The sequence below is a fragment of the Pundamilia nyererei genome, unplaced genomic scaffold (assembly GCF_000239375.1).
Source record: "Pundamilia nyererei isolate P.nyererei 1_Seehausen unplaced genomic scaffold, PunNye1.0 scaffold00054, whole genome shotgun sequence".
NCBI lineage: Eukaryota > Metazoa > Chordata > Actinopteri > Cichliformes > Cichlidae > Pundamilia > Pundamilia nyererei.
In genome coordinates this window covers 1,071,628-1,081,321 of record NW_005187455.1, presented here as the reverse complement: position 1 = coordinate 1,081,321, position 9,694 = coordinate 1,071,628, and the positions used below count along the sequence as shown (strand labels likewise).

At 38.7% G+C, this 9,694-nt stretch overlaps 1 protein-coding gene across 1 annotated transcript in view; it reads right to left on the bottom strand.

The window, feature by feature from the left end:
- Window positions 1–5,222: 5,222 nt before the first annotated feature.
- Window positions 5,223–9,694, bottom strand: part of cdh5 (cadherin 5) — a 31,719-nt gene continuing 27,247 nt past the window's right edge. The window contains exons 14-15 of the mRNA XM_005733676.1: window positions 6,983–7,115; window positions 5,223–5,965 (exon numbers count right to left, since the gene is read on the bottom strand). Coding sequence (XP_005733733.1) covers window positions 5,581–5,965; window positions 6,983–7,115 — 518 coding nt within the window. The 3' untranslated portion in view covers window positions 5,223–5,580. The remainder of the gene's footprint in view (window positions 5,966–6,982; window positions 7,116–9,694) is intronic.

Here is a 9,694-nt window from a genome sequence, read left to right as displayed (position 1 = left end):
TGGGTTGAAAAAGAATTAAAAAGCAGCCAAAGACCTTCAGAAAATCTATGTGGAGGACTATTGCTGAAGACCACTTAAAAATACAAGAACCTCTGGCTACTTGAAGTCATCTGGGGTGGCTCAAAACTGGAGGCAGCCACTTACTGGCATCATGTATCATATCATCAGATAGTGGAATTTACAAGCTGATGCAATTTGAAATGGTTGTAAGAGCTTACTTGAATACTTTTTAGTATGAAAATAAACCGGTGAGCTAGTACATCCACATTTATTCAGCACAAATGTCTTGGCTGTAGCTCAGGAGGTAGAGCAGCTCATCTACTAATGGTGGTGGTTTGACCCTTGGCTGCTCCATTCACCTATCATACTATCCTCGGGCAAGATGCTTAACCCAAGTTGCTTCTCAAGCACCCAAGTGTGAATGTTTGATCTACCCTTAGGTGTAGAAAAAAAAAAAGTGCTTCTCTGAATGGGCGAATGAAACATGTTGTGTAAAGCTCAAGCAGAGCAGAAATGTGCTGTACATAAACCAGTCCATTTAACATTTTATAGTTCATTTGGTGAAATATTTTCTTCTGTCCCAAAGTGTCAGTAAAAATCACCAGATAAACAAAACATATTTGAGTGGATTTTTATTCTTCTACACTTACAAAAATTCATGTAATAAAAAGTAGTTGCTGTACACCATAAAACACTATAGAAAACATCGTGTTCACCATCAAAAAAAAGCATTTTTTCTTTTTCTTTACATGTTTTTTTTTAAAGAGTAAAGGCACATGTCGCTCCCTTGCAGACCTTAATGTTTTCACACAAGAGAAATGTGGTTTCTTTCCCTTTTTTGTTTTTTTTAACTGGTCTGATACTCATTTGTGTGTATATCTACATGGGTACAGTCATGGTACAATCACAAGCACCCTTGCACACACACACACGCACACACACAAAAGTGGACACACAAGCAGAAAGTTACATATTCACTCGAGGACTCATTCATGCATCAAACACTATTTTCTTTCATGTGCTGAAACTGAATCTAGTTTTCCTTTATACAGCAATTAAAAAAAGAGAGTGTCAAGTTTATAATCCTTTAAATACAGTTATTTAGGCAAAAATAATAGCAACAATAAGAAAAAAATTAACAAGGTGAGGCCAGAGAAAGATCCCTATTAGGCACATTTTTTCTATATACATTTCAAAATAAAATCCCTTGTTGAAACATTAGACAGAAACAGAATAAAAACACTTAAATGTTGTCTTTTAAACCACACTACATATTTTTGTTTCTTCACGTTCATGTGAAGAACTTTTTTGTGTTGGGATCCCACCCTGAGAGGTTTAATTTTCACTGCTTCCAAGGTGACTCCTTCAGCAGGGGAGGTAAATGTCCTCCCACGACCACTGATAACCAACATATCAAATTAATTATGGTACTCGTATGGCTGTCATTGTCCCGTAGCATGTTATTGTAATACTTGGAAAATGTTGGAAGTTGCAAAATCTGATGAATAAGTGTGGAGAAGCGGGTGAAGAGCTCAAGAAAATTCCTAAAAATGAAAGCATGCTGGGCATGATGGATTGGAAGAAACATGTTAGTCTAAACCAATATGTCCAAGTCTTGGTCCTGGCAGAAAAAAGAAAAAAGAAATATGACACGCTCTGGAAAATATTACGCCATGTCTGACTATATGGTCCATGTTTTGGAAGTGTTTAATGATTGATGTATTCTATTAATGGATTTTTGTCATAAAAATGTATGTGCTACATTTTATATCGTTTTGGAACGAGCTTAACAAGTTGAAAATACTGCTGGCCAAAATTGCTAGTGAATGTCCATCTGTCTCGAATAATGTGCCAGCTTTTCTCACCTAAGTACAGCCAGCACTTGTTGCTTTTAGGAAAGTAGATAATGGAGCACCTGTCTCTGCTACAGCCTGCTGGTTTTTAACAATGAAGTTTTTCTTTTTCATGGGAACACCTTTTAAATAACAGCCATGATTACAATAATAGTGAACATACACACACGCACACACACATAAAAAAGATTACTGTTACTTTTAGAGCCACGAAATAGCTTGAAATAACAAGACAAAAAGTTTTGCTTTCACTGCACAATGAAGCAAAATTGAACCAAAGTTTACAAAATTTGTTTCCATTCTTTGAGTCAAACAAAGATGTCAGACAGAAAAATGAGCCATTGTTTGTTCACCGAGCAAGGACATGGATTATAAAACTAGCTAAGATTCTTAGATTCTAGAAATGGGTTTTTTTTTTTAGCAGTGGTGCTTGTTGTGCCAGATTTTTTTAAGAGATCTTTGAAGGTTTTTTTACACTTACAAAACAGTGGGTTGCTTTTGACCAAGATCATGAGTGCAATGCCTAAAAACAATGAGGAGAAATAAACTGAAGGTAAGAGTACTTAAGATTCCATTCCTGCCATTTTGAAGCCACAAAACTGAGACTGTGTTTGTTTGTTTTTGTTTTTTTAAATAAACGTAATATTTACTGGTGGGATCAGCCTTCTTTCATGAGGATGGCAAATTGTACCGGTCAAAAAAACACATCTTTGCTCTGAGGTGTTTCTGTTCAGCTGGAAAACTAATCATTGCTCTGCATTGTTCTTTTCGTCTTTCTTTCTTCTTAACCCCCAACCTCATCCCATGCTGCTCCTTGCCTCGCTCCCTCTTCCTCTTCAAGCCCATTTCTCAGGCTGGACTTGCAGGAAGTGAGCACAATGTGTTGGCCCAGGAGAAAGATAACACAGACAGGAAGAGGCGGGCACAACCTCCCAGATGGACAGGAAGTTGAGTCCACTGTTTGGTCTCACTGATTAGACGAGGGAGAAAAAGACAGCGCCGAGGAGATATGGTGAGGCAAACAAGGAGAGCAAAGCTAAGACTGAGGAGAAGGAACTGGCTAAGTGTATATATATATATATATTTAAACCCCAACAGGAAGGCGTTGAGAGGACTTCCAGCTATTGTCTCACTGTTTATCAAAAGGCATTCCAAGCAGGACTGAGTTTTAAGGGAACAAGTTCAACTCCGATTCCTGGGACTGAATAGTAGGTTAAATAAACTGAAATGAAATTACTTTTTTTTTAAAAGAAAAAAGAAACACACTAGGCTGTGTGTGTGTTCAGTAGGGTGGTACTATCAGCAACAATTGGTACTAGATTCACAGATGTCACAATAATCACAGACAATGGTGACCTTCTACCTTCGTGGTGCTTTATGAATGAATGCAGAAACAATGGTTTATTTCCTGGGCATTTGTTCGTGCAATAATCTAAAAGATCTGTGATTATTGTTTAAACGCTACCAAGTGCGGCCTTGCGATTGGTTGTTCCTGGTTACTTAAAAGACGGGGCAGGCCAAATATCCAGCATATCTGGAAAGGAAAAAAGGAGCTACTTTGGTTTTTGAGAAGCTCTTGTGGGTATTTCTCATATTTATTGACATTTTATAGACAAAACTTCAATTTGACGCCAAGGAGCGCCGTATCCGTTGCTAAGTAGAATATCCTTACTATGTAATGCTAAAATTCAAGGTAGAAATAATCCTACACAACTATTAGGAGAAACTATTACCTAACTTTTAGTAGCTATATTAAGTAACCATCTAGACTATCAAAAAGTTTGGGGTATTTTTCATCTCAAGTTTTATGATCTGATAGCAGCCAAGAAGGTTTAGAGGTTAAAGTTATTCAAGCCACCTCAGAGTCATTGTGGCTGCCCAACTAGCTGCTTTTCCAGCTCTGTGCTTCCTGAGTTGTCTGAATTACTTTTGTTCCAGTAGGCCTCTGAGAATTAGGCTTTCATCTCAACAATAACTGTGATGATGGGTTCTGTCAAATAAACCCTCGGAACATGCTGTAATTCTGTCTGAGAAGCAGTAGCGTCATTTCCTTTCTGTCTGTCGATTGTCTTTTCTCTTTTCAGAGCAGAAGATAACTGAGAAAATGGGCAAAATGACTTACTCGGAAAATGACCTTATTCATATCAGAGGGTTGGTTTCAGGAACACAAAGCGGGAAAGTTTTTTTAAGGTTTTTACCTTAAAAAACAGCAAAAAAAAAAATCAGGGACTTCTGATGCTTCTTTTGAATTCTGTTGACTACTGTTCAGACACCTGATGTCATGTCTGGACCTCAGAAAAATCACGAACTCAATGGACACGTCACAAAATAACCCATCGGACTTGACGCTCTGATGAACAAAGTAGACTTTACAGAGCTGAACTTTCCTCAGAGACGGTCTCTTCTAGTATTTCAGATGAAGAAAACATAACTGGCATCTTGCTGTGATCAAACACTTCAAACCCCTTTGAGCTTAAACTCGCGTGGCTGCTCAGAGTTTCCCAGTACAGTAACCCCCTCAAGCAATCATATTTACAAATCAAATCATCAACTACAGATCAAAAATAAAATCACCTCGTTCTCCCAGTGTTCGTGTCCCTTTTGTCAAATTTATAAAAAAAAAAACACACATCAAAGTTAGAAGAGATCACACGCCGTATACCAAAAGAGACAGAAAAAAAGAACGAAGGGGGAAAAAAAGATCAGCAGTGAGTTGCTTTCACACGCAGCATTTTGCAGCCCCTGTTGGATTGAATTATTACGATTCCTTTAATTCTCTTTGTAGCAAAATGAACTAATCTTCAGAGTCTGCAATATTATATTAGCAATACATTTTAATGTTAAACAGGATATAAGGATTTAAATATATGAATTCAGTTAATCATACATTAACAGGCCAATATGATGGGGAAGGTTAATGCTTATTTTAGGGGATACAAAATGAATCGTTATAAACTTTTCATCTTCAATAGTCTGTGTCTTTTGCCAAAGTCACCACAGGGGGAAAAATCATATTACAAAATGCTGCTGCAAAATTATTAAATGCAAAAGAAATTAAGTAATTGAGTAACATCACTGAAAGGGACTGGATTATCCATACCCATCCATAACCAACCCAACTGGCTTCACCTGCTTAGACCTTTTTCAGAATAAAAGGGTTACCGTGTAAAACTCACAACACTGCTATAAAGGAAAATCCTCATGGTGTGGATCTCGTATTGTCACCAAATAATCAGTCCTCTTGCAAATGTATGAAGCCACTATTTCTATTATTTCTATCAAAGATGTCCTGGTGTTCTGTTCCTTTAAAATCTTTCCAATATTTCACTGGAAACAGGAAAAAAGAAGAGCCTCCTTGACTCAACTTAACTTCATGGAGCTTCCAGGATTTTGATGAAGCTTTTTCTTTTCTTTTCTTTTCTTTTGACTGGGAGTGAACAGACAGAGGCACAACACACTAATGGATTCACTGAATTACACATCATAACAGAAGTTAGTCATTGTTACTGGATAAAAAGGAGCTCCCTGATTTATTTTTGAGGAGCTGGAGAAGTCTCTCAAGAACACGGTTATCTACTGTAGGTCTGTTTCTGTGTGAATGTGTATATTTCCTGCATGCTTCTGGTCAGTATGTGAGTGTATTGCTATGGCTCTTTCTGATTACTGTATCAAGCTGTATGTTTGTTATGTATTTGTATGATTTGTCATTATGTGGTGGTATGTGGTATCAGTACTGATGGTAGTAATCTGGGCCATCTACACCATAGAGCTCTGCCAGGGTCCTGAACCTCGGGCCCCAATCGTTGAGAAAGTCATAATCCAAGTTTGAACCAGTAGAGGAACTTCCCAGAGAGCTGAGACTTCCGGCTAAAGACTCGGGTCCCTCGTAGCCGTAGATGTGGAGAGTGTCATAAGGGAATCCATCTCGGTCGTGATCAGCTTCGTCTTTCTTTACCTCAATCATCGCTGCCATGTCGCCCTTACATGCGGTGGGCTGAGTGTGGTGGGGGGGTTTCTGGACCATGGCGTAGAGTGAGGGGTGGGGGCGGTGATCTTGGTGGCGAAGCAGGGAACCGTCATGGCAAGCGGAAGTGAGGATTGAGACATCATAGCTAAAAGAAAAGAGGATAGAGTGAGTAAATTTGCTGATCACATTTCTTCATCACAGAGATTTTCTGGGTGCGGACATTTAAATATGTCCACTGACATATTTATTACAGAATGCTTAATGCTACAGCTCAACTATCAAGTTATATTTGATCTTTTTGTCTTTTTAAATATATTTTAGAAAGTCACCAATAGTAATGTAATGTCTTGGCTACTCTGCAACTTAGATATTCTTATATTAACTTGCGTTTGTGGCTTTTATCGGCAAACAGTGAGTTCTGGTACATTTAATATGGATAGTTTTCCTGAATTATGTGGATCTCTAGTGACATTTCGATTTAGATTAGGTGAAACTAAGTCAGTAGATACATAAAAGATGATACGATTAAAGTGCAGATAAGTGGAGATATAGGAGGTAGCACACTTTATTATTTGTTGTCAAAGATTTTAGAATAATAAAAAGATTATGCAAATAAACCATAAAAAAGCATAAGAAACGCTGAATATATCTGTTTCATTTATTTTAAAAATGTGAATATCAGGACGTAAGCAATAGAAACATAAACAGTATAAGGTAAAGAGGAATGTTTAAATGTTTAAAAAGCTGTCTATGTTCCAGTAGACAGTTTCAATCCTACATTTAAATAATTAAAGCTCCCTTCAGTTTTTGTGAGCTGTTTTTTTATGCATGGCAGCCACAAAAGAGAAATTAATGACATAAAAAAGAGCATTAATGGCCTCACTGGCATTGCTGAAAGTGTGAGTAAGAAGCAACATTTATTTTACATTTTTACTTAAAATGGATTTTCTGTCATTCTTTGTCAAGACTTTATAAATTCTTGGGTTTTTGTTGTTTCATTCAGAGGTTAAAAATCTTTCCTTTGAGAGGATTATAAAGAAAATAGAATCAAATGTAAGTCTGCAAAAAAGGGGGGCTGCTGATAAACCATGTCAGCTCATTTCAGTTATATTCAAGTTGTCAGTTTAAAAGTGTATAGCAGTGCTTCTTTTCATCTGCATACCCATTAGTGTCCATCTCTCCTCCTCCCTCCTCATCGTATGTGACCAGCTGCTCATGAATCTCTCCGCTGTTTTTCATATTGGCCAGAGAATCCTTCTGGTAGCGTTTCCTCATCGCGAACAGGATCACTATGACTTAAAAGCAGAAAAGAAACGTGTGTTTAGAATCTACTCGGCTGACATCCAGCACAGCGAATCAAAACTGCTGTTGGTAGAAAATGAAGACATCAAGAGTAAAACAAAAAGATAGACTGCATTTACTCATTTATCCTTTCAGACCAATGGCTCTATGACTGTGAAATCATGATAGAGACTTGCAACCAAAGCAGAATAAGAATGGGGCCAGGAAACAAGTGAGAAAAGTAGAGCACTGACAAGGGAATGAGACTAGAGAACAGTGCAGTGACGAAGGAGAGAAAATGAGGAATAGATGGTTTAAGGTATCTGAGACGTTCGCCCCAAGCGTGAAAACCTTAAGTGAATCTACCCAGCCAGAGACATGCACAGAGTAACTGCACAAAGAAAGACAAGAAAGGGGAGCATAAAAGACAGGAAGGGAATTTCAGTAAACACAACGAGGGAAGTGGAAATGAGTGTGAGAAAACAACGTGCAGGGGTGTTGAGAAGGAAAGGAAAGAGAAGCAGATGACGATGAAATAAACAATTGTGAAAGAGAGAAACGGGGGGGAGGGGGTGTAACAATAGGAGTCTTAAATCACAAAATCAATAAAGAAAAAACATTTGTTTCAGTTCAAGAAACAAAGACAATTATCAGACTTGAGACTTTTAATTATGTCTGTCTCAAAAACAATCGAGGTAGCATGCTGTGCACAGGGCAAAATATTCTAGCAGAACAAGGCCTAACTCTAAACCTAATTATACGTGCAAGATTATAGATTATATGAAAGTATAATCTGACTCGAACTGTGACATTAGTAACTTTAAAAATTCCACTGGAACATCAATCAATCTGTGTTCCTGTAGTAAGCAGCTATGAACAAGTATGCTGTTATTCATAAATGTCTTTTATTTCCACACAGGAACCCAGCTGTGAGGGAGGTGGGTTGTAAAGTGGCTTAAACATGTAGAGCAACTGTGGGCAGGTTGAAGCAGCTATGCACTTGATTAGATATCAACCAATTGGATGTGTAGAAGGATAACAGCTGAGCTCGACTTCATAGTCTGCATGAAATAGCTCTTTGCTATTGTGTGTAAAACAATCTCAGAGAGAATGATGGGCAGCCCCTTACGATAATCCCCTTATGATTTTATCTGCAGGCTGTTACACTAGAGCCGGTCTGATCATTCATAAACTGAAGCTATAACTGTAATTGTTTCCAGAACAACCAGGCTTACTCTAAAATTAAACGAATTGACTTGTACACAACATTATGATGACATTAAAGTGGGTTCAAAAGGCCAAACTTGATAAAAAGTAGGGTAAAAGAAGCTCAGTAAAGTTTTTGATTACACGCTGCATGTCAGTGAGCACAGAGTACAGAGGAGAAGGAAGCAAGAGAAAAAAGAAGAAAACAAAAAGGGGGGAGGGCACTGATTGAGGGGAGGAGGAAGTGGAAGAAACTGGCGACTTAGGGGTGAGGAAATCAGGAGAGAAAGAGAGCGACAAGGAGAGAAGGAAGGATACATTTGACATTAGATTAGGCCCCAAGCCTCGGTCCCGATATGAACCTCTTTCTCTCTCAGCGGACGGGCAGCATTAGCCATGCCTTTTAGTTGAGGGTGAGTGGGACTAATTTAAGTTTGCATGGGAAACCAACAGATTAATCTTTTACAACACATGCTCTGCAGTTTAATAAGCTCTGGAGATATCAGACTTAGAGGGACAAGAAAAGAGAGGGGGAAAAAAAGAAGCCCTTTCTTTAGAGAAGAAGGACTGAGAAAAAATGTCTTTTCGTGTGTCAAACCCGGCTTCATGTGAGAAAATGTGCCTGTGAATGGGGAGCACGCTAAATTGCTTTGGGCCCTGACAGATAATGACAAGTGCATTAAATAGTTAATCTAGCCTGTGTTGGGGCTGTTTGATAAAGAGAAGGAGAGATAGAAGGGGGAAGTTAGGGAGACAGAGAGACCCACAGGGAAAGAAACAGAGGAAGGGGGAGATGAAGGGAAAAAATGAAGGGGAAAAGGCCCGATAGTGAAGGAGTGTATTAATAGTTAATAGGTTGAGTGTTTGGTGGTGCTTGATAAGCAGACGCCACCTAAAGAACTGATAAACTCCCCTCATTACCACTCCTATTCTTCTGCTGCTTTTCCCACAATTCTCCTCTTCCATGTCTCTCTTCTTTAACCTCTTTCTGTCTCTCTGTCACTCAGCCGGTCTCATTCCATCTCAATTCACCGTCTTACATCTGTCCGCCTGTTCCACCACTCTCCACATCCAATATCTAAGTCTTGATATACACTTTTTTCCACGTGTCACTTTGCCTCCATCCCCCCTTATCTTAAAGTTCCTCTTCTTTTTTCCTTCCTTCTTCAGTACATCTCATTCCACATCCCTCTTGTTTGGCCAAGTATCTCCAGTGTGCCTCTCATCCAACATGACAACTGTCTCTTTTTCCCAAAGAAATACAAAAAAGGCAGGGGGCGAAGGTATCAAAGAGAATATTGAGTGCACAACTACAGGCATTATTTTCACATCCGCCGCTGCATTATTCATAAAACCAACAACACCAGAAGGGGAAAACGTTCCCCGC